Genomic DNA, 17244 nt, shown 5'->3' with positions numbered 1-17244 from the left:
GAATAATCAGAATAAGATTTTTTTTTAAAAAAGCAAATCATTTCTCTTTACTCCTCAGTCCACCCCAAACAAAAGCGATAGTCTCATGTAAACAGTTTTGGACAATATTTTAAATTTAATTATACACGGGTTGACATTTGAAGTGTCACAACGAAACTATCGGATTTAACAAACAAAAAAATACTTTAAAGTGGTACAGTTAAGTGTTGCAGCCGGGAGCCCTTTATAAACGTTTTATAATCTCTGGGACAATTCAGCCAGATGAGGGATAAAAAAAGTCTTTAAAATACTGCTGTTAGCTACGGAGCCACTCAGCTTACAGGGTATTACAGGTCAAGAATCCTACAACCAAAGTTTTTAAAAATAAAAAAAAATATTATTTAAGCTTTAAATCCCCCAGAGAGCATTACAGTTGGAAATTATTACTTTTTCTTTTCCCAAGAAACAAAGCAAAGACAGGAAAAGGGAGTTCCTTAAAACGGTCATTCATTAAAAGGCTTCTGCTCAGAACATTAATCCTTCTAATTGTGGTTTAGTTCCAATCGTTAACTATTATCATTGATAGTACGGCCTGTATCTGGCTTGGTCGGGGTGATGCGGTCCCGGAAGGGGGGCTTGAGACGGGGGACCTTGCATTCGCGGTGGCGGCCCCCTTGGGGTGGGCCATATGCCTGGGCTCATGCCCCCCGGCTGAGTGAACGGTGGGCTGAGAGTTCCTTGGTCTTCGTTGAATTTCGGCAGAGCGTTGGGGTTGTAATGGTGCGGAGGGGGGCGTTGACATTGACCGGGGGGCCGCCGTGCTGAGGGGGTGGCGGCCCGGGCGGAGGGTGGTTCATGTAAGGGGGAAGCTGTCCAATCATGTGTCCGGGAGGCGGGGTGATAGGGGAGGGGCGGAGGTCATCGGAGGGGGTGGGGCTTGGCTGTAAACCAAGTGAGGGGTACCGGCCCCCTGGGAGGATGCTGCATGGGGTGGCTGATGGGGGTGGGGGAGGAGGGGGCGGGGCATAGTGTTGCTGGGGAGGCATGATGTGATGTGGGTGGGACACCACCGGCTGGGTCTGGTATTCGGGGTGGTGGTGCGAAGGGGCCGGGGCGGGCGGGGGCGGTTCTCGGCCGCCGGAACTGGAATCGTCCTGGATGGGCACAGTGATGAGATTGCTGTGCTTCCGGGTCGAGATGCGGAACGTGTCTTGGCTGACGGGGCGCGGGGGAGGCGGCGCCATGGACATCTCAGCGGGGGAGGCCCGGAGGTCCTCGTGGGGCTGGTTGTAATGCTCGTGGGGCACGTGCTGGAGCGGCGGCGGGGGTGGCATCAGGATGTGCTGCTTCGGTGGGAGGTGGCTCAGGTGGTGCTTATCGGGCGGCATGATGAACCGTTCTGGGATGTCGGCCGGAGGAGGAGCGATAGGAGGGTGGACGGGTTCCAGCGGAGGACGCACCACGGGCTTGCCAGCCCTCATGTGCCGGTGGTTGATGTGAGCCTGCAAGTCTCTCTGAGACAAGTATGTTCTTTTGCAGCCTTGCACGATGCTGCACATGAAGAGCGAGCCACGGACGCACTGCTCGATTCGCTGCACCGGGTCGTTACAGCTAGTTTGGAAAAAAGAGACAGGAATTTAGATGTCAGGGCGCCAACAAATCCACCCCCATTCAAATCACAAGTCTCTAGCCGTATCTCTTGAGTAAAAAAAAGAAAAAATGATTTATTAGGAGTGACCATGTCGGCATTACCTGGGTGCAACCGACACTAAGATACATCATTCATTTGCCCCTTGACCCTGGTCTTCCCCCCACCCCCTGGATGTATATTCTCCAATGGGACGCATCCATAGCCAAGTCATCAATCGTGCTCTCCAGTAATATTGTTGCGAGCCGACAACTTTGGGCTGCCAAGGCGACTGATTATCTAAGGCATTTAAGGAATGCACTGCTTTCCCCCACTCCCTTTCTGCTGTCAACTAAAAAAACCAAAGGAGTAAATTGTTTTAGTTGACATTAGAGGCAACACCATTACTCAAATCAAACCAGGACAGTACAGTCCTCGACTTAACTACAAGCGGGAAGCAGAATTTCCACTGCTAAGCAAGGCGGGTGGTTGAGGAGGGGTGCTCGATTTTACAGCCTTTTTTCCTGTATTTCCATAAATACCGGAAGTGATAAAACGGGCCCATTTTTCAGCCTGCAAAAGCTGCAGAGGCTTCCCTCAAGCCTCTGGCAGGCCAAAAAAGGCCTCAAATGGCCAAAAATCAACTGGGAAGCGCAGTGCAGGTAAGGGGGCGTGGAAGGGGGGGGTGCATGCACAGGGGGGCCACACGCATTGCCTTCTGGCTGCCACACCCACCAAGCCATGCCCACAGAACTGGCAGTAAAAAATTTTGAACCCCACCACTGGTCTAGTGAACCACAGGCTAATGATTATATTCTGATCATTTATCTGCTATTACTTGTTGTGGAGCAGGAGTCTCACAGGTATCAGCTAATCCTAAAATGGGAATTTCCTGATGTTTGTCAGCCGAACACAAAGCAAATGTGATCCCATCACAAACATATGTTCCTCTTGGCTCCAAAAGAGACCCGATTCACACTGAAGGTTGCTGTCAGATGGAATCGAGCTGTAGCAAAGATCAGGGAAAATGACAGATTATATCACCTACCCACAAAAACATCCCTCTAGAAAACTTACCCTGGACACATCTTGTCGCCTTTCTTCTCGTGTAAGAGAGCACACTCGTAGCAGAAAACATGTTTGCAGGGTATCTATTAAAAGAGAAAAATAAACAACTCTTTTAATCTATATATATATAAAAGCGAAAGACACAAAATCTCCAGAACCATAAAGCCTACAAAGTTGAAATGTGGCCCTTATGTTCCTCTTGGCTTCTAGGTGCTCACTAAGAAAGGATTTTTCGAAATGACCATCAGAGCTTTAGTATTTCCTATATTATTATTATTAAAACACTCTGATGCTAAGGAGTTCTACTCCCACTCCCCACCTGAAAAGAAATATCTTCCAAAGGCAAAACACAAACAGAGGAGGAGTTTCAGTTTCAGAGCTTTAGTACAGAACAGTTGAGCTAAGCCACGCCCAGGCTCCTTGCTGTCTCCTTCTTGCTCACACAGCAAATACTGCTTCAGTTTCCAAACAGCCCTCAACTCTATCACACACTGACAGTATGCTAGCCAGATGGCTGAACTGGCAAGCTGGATAGCTGTCAAACCTTTCTCTAATTCCAGCTAAAACCAAGAATCCAGGGAGTAGAAATATTCTTCAACTAATTCCAACAATTCAGAACCCTTTTAGGGTGGTCTGAACAAGCTGAGACTGAGTGAAGAACTGGGGACTGTTACCAGGAGGGCATGTCCTAAGAATTTAACTTGGTCTGTACAGCAACGAGGCTTGAGACAACCCAGCCTGGATTCTCCCTTTGGCTCAGTGGAGAAGCAGAGAATACAAATTAGTAATACCAAAACAAATGAAATGGCCTGGAAACAAAATGCCTGTGCCTGAATTATTCAAAGGACCAGGACAATGAAAACATATTTATGTATTATTTAACTGGTTCTCTCTCTCTCTCTCTCTCTCTCTCTCTCTCTCCTCTCTCTCTCTCTCCTCTCTCTCTCCCTCCCTCCCTCCCTCCCTCCCTCCCTCCCTCCATCCGTTGGACATTCAAAGGTTATATAAAACCTTTTCACTTGAAATGCATTATACAATAAATGGCAAAGGCTGCCAGACAGCCTTTAAAAATAATATTGGGATGATCTTTGGGTCATTTTGATCATAATCTATCACCTGGAAGGGAGGAGAATTACAACTCTTGAGAAAAATGCATCAACCAACAATTCTATATACTCCTCTCTAGAGCAAAATATATCAAAACGCTTCATTTCAAGCTACTAGCAGCATAAATTTCAGGATGCCTCCAACTTTTGAGCATGAAAATGATGTCCTAGCGAGAAACAAGACTGCTTTACGTGTTTTAAGCTTGTGAACCTCTAAGCTTAAAATGTTCCTGGAATGCCTAAGCCAGGCAGTTACCTGAATTTCTATGTTTGACTCAAAACAAAATGTTTTGCATATCCCCAATCAAAAGCCTGAAGAACTAGAAGGTCTTTTTTCCCCAGCAACTGCAAGCTGAAATGCCGGACAGATCAGTTCCTTTCCTGTAGCTTAAACCAGGTTTTCTCAACTGTGGCACCTTTAAATATGTGAACTTCAGCTACAGTAGTCAGGGCAATGAGGCAACGTGGTTGGGACTGTATCACTCACATAGCTGTTGCCAGAATTGTCTTCTTTTTTGAAAGTGGGAGAAGGTTGGGATCTCAATAATGTCTTCTATATGTTAAACTCAAGCATTTCTGCCTTTAAAGGAGAATATTTGCAGCTCAGGGTTGAAATGAGGGGTCTTTGGTGTCCTCTGAACTTGATGGCTGTCTTGGACACATTTCATCACCCAACTAGGTAACATCATCAGTGCTAGAAGGGAATGAGATGTTCAAATGAGAACCGCGTACCCTTCTAGCATGGATGATGCTACCTAGTTTGGTCATGAAACGTCTGCAAGGAAACAACCAAATTAGAGACCACCAAGGACCCCCCCTTTCTACCTTTCTCTCCTCAAAGTGTTAAGAAATCACGCCACTGATGGTCAGTTATTGTAGTTGGTGAGAACTGCAAAGACTACCAAAAGAAGGGTATTGAAAAGCCATAGACCTCAGGTTGTCCACCCCGTTATTTAAAACAGAGATCTCCAAACTTGGCAACTTTTAAGACTTGTGGACTTCAACTCCCAGAATTCTCCAGCCAGCAAATTCTGGGAGTTGAAGTCCACAAGTCTTAAAGTTGCCAAGTTTGGGGACCCCTGGTTTAAAACAAATACAAAACAAGTTTGTGTGTGTTGACTTTCATCTCAAACATCCTGTTCAACGGGGCTCTGACACATGGAAAGAATACAGTGCCATTTTTCAGAAAGAAAAAACACCATTCTACAACATGTATCAACATGTATGATGGAAGGCATCAAATCTTTTGACTTACCATGCGTCCATACATTTTAATGGGTAACCCACATTTGTCACAGAAATGGACTGGGGTGTCATCCTTCTCTCCGAGAAAATTTATCTATCAAAATAGGAATATTTTATTTTCATTAGCTGATTATCGCCCTGTGCTTACATACTTATTGAATACATCTTTAGAAAACCTGATTTTGTTAAAATTTTCAGCTTTTGCAAATTTTATTAGGTTCTTGAAATATAAAATATGACAAAAAATGAAAGTAAAGGAATTTAAGAGAGGGAAGAGGGGAGAGGAAAAAGTGTAGGATAAGAGGGGAAAGAAAAAGAAAAATATCTATGGAGATTCTCCGTCATCCAGGTTCATGGTTGTCCCAAAGGTGTTTTTTCAAGATGCAAGTGGACTTTCTGGTTTTTCTTTGAAGACGTTTCACTTCTCATCCAAGAAGTTTCTTCAGCTCTGAAGAACAGCTCTGAAGAAGAGCTGAAGAAGCTTCTTGGATGAGAAGCGAAACGTCTTCAAAGAAAAACCAGAAAGTCCACTTCCAACTTTTTAGCACAGAAAAATAATATAACAACATTTCAGCCTCAACTTTTTACATAGTGATATATAGTAGCTATTTCTATAACTAGATGCTCTTAAAATTTTCAATATTGTTTTGTTAGATCACTACTGCACATTTATTAACATACAACTCCCACTGTTTCAAAAAGAGATAGCGAACTCCAGTTGAAAACAATCTGAATGTTTGTAAGCAAGCTAACATATATTTAATGTTGGGTCAATTCCCATACCTTGAAATCCCAGAAGAGGTGTCCAGGGAACCTACGCTGGTTACTAAACACATCGGCTCCTTTGCACTCATATCGTTCTTCTTCATTGTAGTCAAACTCTTATGGAAAACAAAATCCGAACAAAAATGTTGGGCATTAGCTCTCACCCTCATAGGTAAAATCCCAGTCTTAAAAATTCATTCAAATGTCACAATCTAACTGTAAGTAAGAATTGCACAGCTAATTCAGAAAAAAAATAGACCAAAACAACTGAAGTGTTTTCTCCATAATGAAAAATACATGCTAGATCAGGGTGGGCAACTACGGCCCGCTGGCCACATCCGGCCCGTTGGTCTGTCCAATGCGGCCCGCCCTGAAAAAAATCGCTGCCATTGGCCTGTCCAATCCGGCCCGCCCCTGAAAAAAATCGCTGGGCGTGGCGTATTGCCCTGTGCCGCGTGGCCCCCAAAGCTGCAAAACAGTGCGGAGCGATCTAGGGGTAGGAAAGAAAAGAAATTTGCAAAGGCCTCAGCTGGGAGTTCAAATCACCTTCGAGTGCGACCTCTCCGAAGGTGAGTCCCCGCCGATCCCCTTTTTTTCCGGGCTTCCAGGCTTAAACTTTGCAAAGGCAAAGCTTGCAGTCTAGAGCGTCTTCCCGCCAAGGAGCGGGAAGGGCTCCACCAGCGGCGGGGCGGGCTGCTTGGAGCCACCTAAAGCTAGGCAGCTGCTGGTGGACCCTTGCCCTGCCTTGGTGCCCCGTTCCTCGGCTCGGCGGTCCTGCTCGGGCGGCACTTTAAAAGCCTGCTCCCAGCACCGAGCAACTTCCCAGCAACTTTCCGCTCGTTTAACTCGCGGCGCTCGCGCCTGGCTCCGAGCCGTGTGGCGGAGGAAGCCAGGCGGGCGGGCAGGCGGGCTGCTTGGAGGAGGCGACCCGGCGGCGCTCCGGGCTTCCCTCCGCCGTGCGGCTCGGGCGGCGCGCGAGCGCCTGCGAGTTAAAATGAAGCCGAAAGTTGCTGGGAAGTTGCTCGGTTTCCGGGCTTCAGGGCTTTGCAAAGGCAAAGTTTGCATGCTGGAGTGTCTTCCGCCGAGGAGCAGGAAGGGTTCCGCCTGGCGGGCGGGCGGGCTGCTTGGAGCGGGCTGCTGTGCGGCTCGGGCGAGCGCGAGCGCCCGCGAGTTAAAACGAAGCCGAAAGTTGCTGGGAAGTTGCTCGGATTTCCGGGCTTCCAGGCTTAAACTTTGCAAAGGCAAAGTTTGCAGGCTGGAGCGTCTTCCCGCCGAGGAGCAGGAAGGATTCCGCCCGGCGGACGGGCGGGCTGCTTAAACTTTGCTCGGGCGGCACTTTAAAAGCCTACTCCCAGCACCCGAGCAACTTCCCAGCAACTTTCTGCTTCCTTTTAACTCGTGGGCGCGCGCCTGGCCCAGCGGCGCGCGGCAGAGGGAAGCCCGGCGGGTGGGCAGGCTGCTTGGAGGAGGCGACCCGCGGTGCTCCGGCAGCAGCAACAGGCAGTTTCGCCCGGGCTCCGCTCAGGTGTCCGGCTGGGGCTGTCAGGAGTTGCTACCGCCGGCGGAGCTCCGTGCGGCTCCAGTCCCGCGTTGCCTTGGGAAGGAAAAGGCAAAACTAGGAGCCGCTGAGCCTGAGCCTCCCGGTGCTGCTGCTCCGTTGCAAAGCACCGCCCGGCTCTTCCTTTTTGCCTTTCCTTTCCCGAGGCAACGGGACTGGGCCGCGCCGGCAGTAGCAACTCCTGACTCAGGGGCCTCCGGGGGGGAAGGAGGAGAAGAGGGGGAAGGGGGGCGATTCCCAAAAAATCTTGTGCTGACCCGGCCGTCTGTCAAATTTTAAAAGTCAATGCGGCCCCGAGCCAAAAAGTTTGCCCACCCCTGTGCTAGATGAAACAAACGAAATGTTTAAAAGGTACAATATTTACATAAGTTACTTACCAAGCACATCTAAGTTCTATTGAAGTAACCAAAATATCTTTACAATCCACAAGACATGTCACAATTTTTGAGCATCGCTAATGACTGCAAAATTGAAAGTTGAAAGATTTGACACGCCCTATATTTTATTATTATTATTAGCATCATCAGTATAACTAAAAGGCTAATGTCAGCAATATTTAAAAGATGGTATATAAGTGAAGGCAGTCCTCATTTAGCAACTACAATTAACACTGGACGTAAAGTGAAGCAGTTGCTAAGTGAAACCACCAGTTGGGGTTATGATCTAAACTTCTGTTTTCCTTTGCTTACAAACCTGCAAGGGTTGTACCTGTGAGGACTGGCTGCAAAGATGCTTTTTCATCGCCCATCTTAGCTGTGAATGGTCACTAAACAAGTCAGTCACTAAACACAGACTACCTGCACCTATGTGAATGCTAACTAAGGTAGGAGAACCACCTGCTGAACGGAGGTGAGCTTGCCATCAGCCTGATTTAGCAGGGCTTTTTAATGACAAGAAGTAGTATACCTAAAAGACCATTCTCTTATAAAGACATCACAACACACACACACAACATATACAGGTAGTCCTCAACTTACAACAATTCACTTAGTGGCCGTTGGAACTTACAGCGGCACAGAAAAAAGTGACTTAGGACCATTTTTCACACTTACGACCATTGCAAATCCCTATGGTCCTGTGACTTATATTCAGATGCTTACATTTGGATGCTTGGCAACTGACTCACATTTATGACCGTCCCAGGGTTGTATGATCCCCCTTTTGCGACCTCCTGACAAGTGAAGTCAATGAGGAAGCCAGATTTGCTTAACAACCGGATCACTAATTTAACACCTGCAGTGTTTCATTAGACAACGGTAGCAAGAAAGGTCATAAAATGGGGCAAAACTCATTTAAACAACTGTCTCACTTAGCAACAGAAATTTTGGGCTCAGTTGTGGGCTCAGTTGTCGAGGTCTACTTGTTACAGAAAAAGATTCCACTGTAGCAACCCAACCCAACCCCACCTTAACCCATCGAACCCAACTTAACCCAACCCAACTCTATCCAACCCAACCCAACTCAACCCAACCCAATCTTAACCCAACAAACCCAACCCAATTCTACCCAACCTAACCTTAACCCAACTCTTACCCAACCCAACCCAACCTTACCCAACTCAACCCAACCCGTGTTATTAACTTAACTGCCATGATTCACTTAACGTCACAAGGAAAGTCATAAAATGTGGGCAAAACTCACATAATAACTTTTTTACTGAACAACATAGATTTTGGGCTCAATTCTGCTCGTAGGTTGAGGACTGCCTGTATACACACACAGAGAGACAGAGCATTCTACTGTTTTTGTATTCATCTTTAGCTAAAAAATCTATCCGTCTAGTTCGGAAAAATTGCGACTGGGCATCAGAAAAAGCCTATTTTTTTCCCCCAGAACATTGCCCAAATCGGTTTACCTTCTTCCCCAGCCTTGGAAGGGACCCTGTTCATATTTCTTGTGGGACGAGGTGGGGTCGGTTTAGCTTTGATGGTCTGTTTGGAGATAAGCTTTATCGGAATCCGTCGACGCACATCCAGACCGCCCAAAGTCCCGGAACTGTTTGTTCCTTGTAAGTCATTGTCTGTGTTAAAAAAACAACAACCCCAAATCAATGCACACACACACAAAACACGATACGCAAGTTTCCATTTCCCCAGGTCTGATGTAGCTGTCAGGATTCCGGCACTTAATCCCATTTAAATCATGAGTCTCGAGCCAAACTTCCAAAACTTCAAAAGGATTTATTGGGAGTTAACATGCCGGCATTGCCTGGGTGTAGCCAACTCTGACACACAATTCATTGTCACTCTTGACCCTGGTTTTTCTCCACCCCCTGGGTGTATCATAATTCATATTCTCCAATGGGACACATCCATAGCCAAGAGTCATCAATCATGCTCTCCAGTTAGAATTTTGCGCAGCAGAAACTTTGGTCACCTAGTTACTATCTTTGAAAACATTTATGGAATGCAAGCTGCCTCACTGCTCCCCCCTCCCTTTCTGTTGGCAACTCTAAAAAGACCATAGAAATATTTTATGAGTTGACAGTAGTTGTGATGACCCAGGGTGGGATACAAAACAAACACATTCACAGAAAACAGGTGAAACCCCTTTTATTCCTTCAGTTTGCTTCCAAGCTCCAAATATCTTTGACAGACAAAAAAACTCCCACAAAGTTACACGAAGAAGGAAAAAAGCAACACAAACCAGGCAAGATAAGGGCTGGAGGATATCCACAGATAACACACACTGGGAAGGATGCCAAACTCAAAGAGGAACTATAAACTGGAGATATTTACACAATTTGTTTCCAGTGTTTGCTACTACACAGGTCCGTCCTCTTATTCAGTTGTCACAGCTGCAGCCCATGAAAAGGATCAAGGCCCTCTCCTCCCCAGCAGACCACATCTCTCCCTTATCCTCTCCTCCCTGCGTGCCCTAGGATGGAGAGGGGATGGGCCTAGATCCTCCTCTGACTGCTCAGCCAGCCTTTGCCCTTCCCCAGCCTCCTCCACAACCTCTGGAGCCATACTTCCACTCCCTGTCGGATGTTCCTTCTCCCCCTCAGAGTCAGTCTCCACCAGGGGCATGACAGTAGTACTGAAACCTCTTCGCAAGTCTATAGAGAAAGGGTGTCAAACTTGATTTCATGGAGGGCCACATCAGGGTTGTGTTTGACCTCAGGGGTCGTGACCAGCTTGACATCACTCGTGTCAGGGGCGCCTGTGGTGGCTCAAATGCTCTGCCAGCGAAAAAGAGGTTGCCGAGCTCAGTTTTCAGCTGTGACGGCCTCCTGCAACCCTCTGCCAGCGAAAATGGAGCTCGGGTGGGCCATGTGTGGTCCCCCAGGGCCCCGTTTTTGGTCCTTTGCTGTTTACAGAGCGGTCCTGTGGGCCAGATCCAAGCACCCTGTGGGCCTGATCTGGTCCATGGGCCTTGAGTTTGACACCCCTGCTGTAGACTATTTTACAACCTAATCGCCACTTACTTTTTAGACTTTAATTAACTATCCTTTAATTGTAGAAACAGGGTGTGTGTGACAGGTTTTGATAACGGTCAGCGATACAGCTAGTCCTCGACTTACAACAACTTGCTTAGTGGCCGTTCAAAGTTACAACACCCTGAAAAAAAAGTGACTTAGGACCATTCTTTACACCGATGACTGTTGCAGCAGTCAAGGGGGAAACCAGGTTTATTTAACAACCCAGTTACTAACTTATCAACTGTAGTGATTTACTTAACAGATAGCAGGAAAGGTCATAAAATGGGGGGAACTCACTTTAACGAAAGTTTTGGGCTCAATCGTGGTTGTAAGCAGAGGACTACCTGTACTTATAACCTCACTTGCTCTGATTCATGCTCAACTATTCCAGTCTGCTCTTATGATGACCCAGGGCGTGGCACAAAGGCAACACAATCAGATAATCATTAGGAGTCCCTTTATTATCTCCAACTTTGTCCTCAATGTCCAGGTTACCTTTGGGCTGGAGAAAAACTCCCCCTGGAACAGCCTTTGGCTGTAGAAAATTCAGTCCAAAACAAGGTACACACAAACTGTAATTTAAAGTCCAAACAAATCAAATTGAAGTAATTAGCTTAACAGGGCAGGAGAAGGAATTTCAAACTTGAAAGCACGGCAAAGCTCACAGAGTTGGGAAGACGCCAGGAACACAGATAAGCCACTACGATACAAGATAAAGTCACATTTGCTCCCAAAAGCTTGCAGAATGCAGCTTGCCTTTTTTTATACACTGCATTCCCAGCTGTAGCTAATGAAGGGAATCAGGGCCCTTTCCTCTCCCATAAGCCACACAACTCATGTTGCTTCCTTCTCTGTTCGTCCCTGTGTGCCCTAGGATGAAGAGGGGGTGGGCCTGGGTCTTTCTCTCTCCCTTCCTCTCCCTTGTTCTACCTCTCCCCTGCTCTGCCCAGCCAGACTTTGCCCTTCCCCAGTTTCCTCTACAGCCAACAGAGCCACACTCCCACTCCGTGTCAGCTATTCGTCTTCCTCCCTCCTCCGAATCAGATTCCGACAGGGGCATAACAGTTCTCCTGTTTGCCATCTCTTGGTTGGCAAGCACACTGCACAATTTTAGACTGTAAATTATTTGAGTTCTGTATAAAAGTCATTGTTTCATTATTCCATTTGCAGTTTAGCACCAGTTTTTCCACCGGCTATTGATTTCTATACAAAATGGAACCCACAAACTAATAATTATCCTCTCCTCCCACATAAAACACACAGCCACATGAACAAACTTTTCCTTTACTTTCCAGAGCCATTCGGAAGCAGATCTGTTGCTTCACTGGCAAAAAATGAAAAATAAAATGTGAGTGTGCTTTTTTAGCATGTATAAAATTATTCCTGTTCAAGATATATAATAAGAAACATATCTATTCATAACGTCTGTTTTGGCATCAATACAGCCCAAACTATAAAAGAAAGTTAAACCTTAAAACTTACGTTAGAAGTATATGCGGGGAAATGTATGTCGTGGATCAAAACAACTGAGAATTTAATTCATGACATGGGTCATCAGGGCCCCCCCCAAAAACCCCCCCACAAAAAACTAAAAAAAAAAAAAAAAAAACCCCAACCAATTCCCAACAGCAGCAGAGCAACAATCCCTACTGCTGTATATAAACTTATAAAAGTGACAAGATAAAGAAAGCTATTTATCATATACTTTTATGCAGCAGCTTGTAAGAAGATACACAATTCTTCCTGATCAAGATAAGATAGGAGGGAATTTTAATCAGTGGTACATAGATGTCAGGTAGCTGGAACATGAAATGCAACAAATCAACAGGCAAAAGTTCTCAGTTCTTATTTGAATGATCTTAAAACTGCCAAAAAACCCACAAGTTTCCATCAATACTCATTAAAAGCATACTGGATAAGTTAAGCTATCCCAGCCCTCTGGTAAATCAAATAACTCACCCACAAAATATTTATACGCGATCATTTCACTGGTACAAATGGCTTCTCGCCTTATCAATTTCAAAGCCAACTTGTCAAGTTTGTATTTACATTGGTAACATGACTCATCTGTCTTGTTACCAATGTAACATGCTGTGCACAACAATGAATTTGTGCTGTTTCAACTAAGCCATTCATGGAGTTTCTTCAAAACAGTTTGAAATCAATCTCTCGCTGGCAAAAGAAGCTATGGCCATTTTATACTCCCCGGTTCAGTGGAGTGGAATGCTCACAATTTAACCACCTAACCGCCATTTAGATGACAGTTGGTAACATTTATATTATTCCTCCTCACATTTAGCAATGGAAATGGGGAGAAAGCTTTATTTAATGTTTTTTATATTATGAATAGGCCAAAAGAAATTCTCTGAATATAGTTTTTTTTAAATGTGCTACAGTAAGAACAGCAGCAAATGGAAAATGATTAGCCTAATAACACTACCAAAATAAACCCCAACAAATATATTACTGTATGTTCTTGTATAATGTTCTAATTGTTAAGATATCATAGATTCTTGACTGTTTTTGCTGTAATAGATTAACAGGCCTATCCCATTGGAAACTATTAAGTCATTTACTGGAAAGAAAAGAACTAAATTCACATCAAACAAAAAGACTCCAAACTAAACAATATTAAAACTCTTAACACAGGGTTTAAAAGTGTTTTCTTTTCTTGGTGCCAGACATTAAAAGAAATGCTAGGAAGCGAGTTTTCTTAAGTTATTCATAAGCCTTCCAAATAAAGAATAGCAATGAAAGATTTCTCTCTCACACAGTAGTTTGCCATCCTGTATAGGGGGTTACCTGAAATTGCAGGCTTTGTTATTAGCATTTTAAAGAGATGATGTTAGCATGGCAGTCCAGACCACTTTTCTAACTTTAGGAAAGCCTGTTTTTCTTCTGAGCCAAGGCCATTCATTCCTTTTGGCACAAGAACTTGTTTGTCCAGGAATTAAAATGATAGAAATGAATGTCCTTCAGCACACTTGCCAGTCAAAAAAATACAAACCTAGCTGGGAAAGAGTGCAATGTAACCCACAAATTTGCCACTCGTGGAAAATTATCTAGAATCAATGTTTACCAATGTTCACACCTCACATGTAAACAATGCCTTATTGATCTGTTGCTTTTCTGACCTATCACGTACCAAACATATGGTTTATTTCTGGACTCTTTAAAAATATTCGGCCTCCCTAAATAAATACTTTTTTTTAACTTTGCCTGAATTACTTGGTTTGTATTTATGGTAGGTAAAAAAAGCCACCTTTGCAAAGGTAATAATTGTTTTCTCTCCCAAATTCTGAGCATAGGTCTTCAGTTCCTAGCTGGGATTTATTGAAACCATGGATCAAACTTATCTGATAAAGAGCATGGTGGGGGAAAGCAGGAAGAAGGGTGGTGTGATGTCACACTTGGTCTTTTGGCACTGAGGATTATCAGATTCTGATATTCTAAAATCTATACATATATATATAAAAGTGAAACATCACTCACATCATCACAAAATCTCCAGAACAGTAAAGCCTACAAACTTGAAATTTGGCACGTATATCCCTCTTGGCTTCTAGGCGCTCACTAAGAAAGGATTTTTCGAAATGACCATCAGAGCATTTAGAGTATTTCCTATATTATTATTATTAACACGCTCTGATGGTAAGTTGTTCTACTCCCCCTCCCCACCTCAAAAGAAATCTCTTCCAAAGGCAAAACACAAGCAGAGGAGAGGAGTTTCAGTTTGAGAGCACCAAGCAGCTTTAGTACAAAACAGTTGAGCTAACAGGCTCCTTGCTGTCTCCTTCTTGCTCACACAGCAAATACTGCTTCAGTTTCCATGTTTCAGTTTCCAAACAGCCCTCAACTCTCTCACACACTGACAGGATGCTAGCCAGATGGATGCTGGTAGGCAGAGGCAGAATTTTGTCCCCCCTTTTCCTCCCCAAAAACTACACCCAACCACATAGTTTCCTAGTGAAGCATGGGTATCGAGCTAGTTGAGAATAAGAGCAAGCCAGGATAAAGAAGGCAAGCAAAGCAAAGAAAGACTTTCCTTCAAACTTTCCCCATAAGGGATGGATCTGCGGAGTAGGTGAGTCTCTTTCAACTACAGGTAGTCCTTGACTTCCAACTATTCATTTAATGACCATTCGAAGTTACAACAGCACTGAAAAATTGACTGTTTTTCAGATGTCACGGCAGCATCTTCATAGTCACATGATCAAAATTCAGAAGCTTGGCAACTGGCATGTATTTATGCCTGTTGCACCGGCCTGGGGTCATGGGATCACTATTTGTAACTTTCCCAGTTTCTGACAAGCAAAGTTAATGGGGGAAGCCAGATTCATTTAACGACTCCATGGTTCACTTAATAACTGAAGTGATTTGCCTAAGAACTGTAGCAAAAAGGTCACAAAATGGGGCACAACACACTTACTTCACTGTCTCGCTTAGTAATGAAAAGTTTGGGCTGCACTATGGTCTTAGGTCAAAGACTACCTGTCAGTGTTTCCCAATCTTGGCAACTTTTAGAAGGAAGGAATTCAGAGACTAAAACATATAAAGAACGGTTGCAGGAACTAGGTATGTCCAGCTTCATGAAAAGAAGGACTAGGCTGATATGATAAGCAGAGTTTTAATATTTGAGGGGCTGCCACAAAGAAGAAGGGGGTCAAACTATTCCCCAAAGCACCTGAAGGCAGGACAAGTAGCAACGGATGGGAATTTAAACAAGGAGAGAACTAATCTAGAACTAAGGAGAAATTTCCTGACAGTGAGAACAATTAATCAGGGGAACATCTTGCCACCAGAAATTGTGGGTGCTCCATTACTGGAGGCTTTTAAGAAGAGATTGCAGAGCCATTTTGTCTGAAATGGTGTAGGCTCTCCTGCTTGGAAGGGGGTTGGACTAGAAGACCTCCAAAGTCCCTTCCAGCTCTATTCTGATTGATTGATAGAGCGAATTTCACTGGAGGTTTTTAAGAAGAGACTGGGCAGCTACTTGTCCCCAGTAGTATAGGGTCTCCTGTTTGAGCAAGGGGCTGGACTAGACGACCTCGAAGGTCCCTTCCAGCTCTACCCTGATTGAATTTCACTGGGGATTTCTAAGAAGAGACTGGACAGCCCCTTGTCTGAAATGATGTGGGGTCTCCTGCTCAAGCAGGGGGGCTGGGCTAGAGGACCTCCAAGATCCCTCCCAGCTCTATACAGAATGAATTTCACTGGGGGTTTCTAAGAAGGGACTGGACAGCCACTTTTGTCAAAATAGTGTAGGGTCTCCTGCTTGAGCAGGGGGGCTGGACTAGACGGCCTTTTAAGGTCCCTTCCCAGTTCTATTCTGATTGATTGTGCTAATTTCCCTGGAGGCTTTTAAGAGGAGACTGGGCAGCTACTTGTCCCCAGTAGTATAGGGTCTCCTGCTTGAGCAGGGGGCTGGACTAGACGACCTCTAAGGTCCCTTCCCGGTTCTATTCTGATTGATTGATCAGGCTAATTAACAGCGGAGGTTTTCGAGAAGAGACTGGACAGCCCCTTGTCTGAAATGATACAGGGTCACCTGCTCGAGCAGGGGGGCTGGACCAGACGACCTCCAGACGACTTTCCAGTTCTATTCTGATTCGATTCCCCAGCCAGCATGGGGGGAATTCTGGGAGCTGTACTCCACTCCTAGTGGCCAGGCGTGGAGGAGCCCTCGAGGAAACGGGGAAGGCGTCTACTGGCCTGTCAAAAGGAGAGGGAGAAGGGAAGCAGGCCGTCTATGGAGAGACACACCTCGGGCCCACCAAGCCTGGGAGAGGGAAGCCCAAACGAAGCCAAGCTGCGAGGGACGGGGTTGGCGCTGCCCGAGAAGCGGCCCTCAGCACGGCGACGGGCACTGCCCCAACCCCGACAACCCGCCTTCCCAAGGGAGAAAGCCCATCTTGGGCTCATTCGGAGCCAGGCCGAGGTAGGCCGCACTCGGCTCCGGGGCTTTCCCCGCCTCAGCGCGCTAGGCCTCGGCGCCCGAAACCCCGCGCTATCCCCGCTCGGAAGCCGAACTCGGGCGGCTGGGGGTGAGGGCGACGGAAGGCGGCCCGGGGTGGGTTCAACGGAGCTCCCCTCATCTCCTCCCCCGCTCACCATTGTGGTCCATGGTTCGGCCTAGGGCACTCTGGGACCGGAAGTCGCGCGCGCGCGCTGCGACGGGGTGGGCGTGGCCGGAAGCTGACGGGCCGCGGGGGACGGGAGAACGGGGAGAGAGAGAGAGAGAGAGAGAGAGTGACGCCGCGGAGGGATAGAGGTATAAGATAGACTTTCTGATACGGTGCTTCCGAGTTCCTTGTGGAAAATTTTGCGCCTGCGCACTAGAAGAACTCGAGAGATTGGCCCATGTGGGAGGGGAAATTGGAAATTTTAGAAAGGGGGAAAATATTTATTTTATTTATTTTATTTATTTATAATATTTATTTTATTTAGTTTGTCAAGCATTTATGAGAAAACAAGT

At 45.8% G+C, this 17244-nt stretch overlaps 1 protein-coding gene across 1 annotated transcript; it reads right to left on the bottom strand.

Moving 5' to 3' along the window:
* Window positions 1-364: 364 nt before the first annotated feature.
* Window positions 365-16963, bottom strand: CBLL1 (Cbl proto-oncogene like 1). The gene is given in 10 exon segments (XM_026677173.2): window positions 365-773; window positions 776-886; window positions 889-948; window positions 951-977; window positions 980-1590; window positions 2684-2757; window positions 5036-5119; window positions 5809-5906; window positions 9204-9368; window positions 16881-16963. Coding segments are annotated over 10 exon segments (1461 nt in total). The 5' UTR covers window positions 16894-16963; the 3' UTR covers window positions 365-555.
* Between the last annotated feature and the right edge of the window lie 281 nt (window positions 16964-17244).

Source organism: Notechis scutatus, chromosome 6 (assembly GCF_049901735.1).
Source record: "Notechis scutatus isolate UNSWTSFEM ecotype Mainland chromosome 6, rNotScu1.2, whole genome shotgun sequence".
In the NCBI taxonomy this organism is placed as follows: Eukaryota; Metazoa; Chordata; class Lepidosauria; order Squamata; family Elapidae; genus Notechis; species Notechis scutatus.
This window is presented reverse-complemented; position numbering and strand designations above follow the sequence as displayed.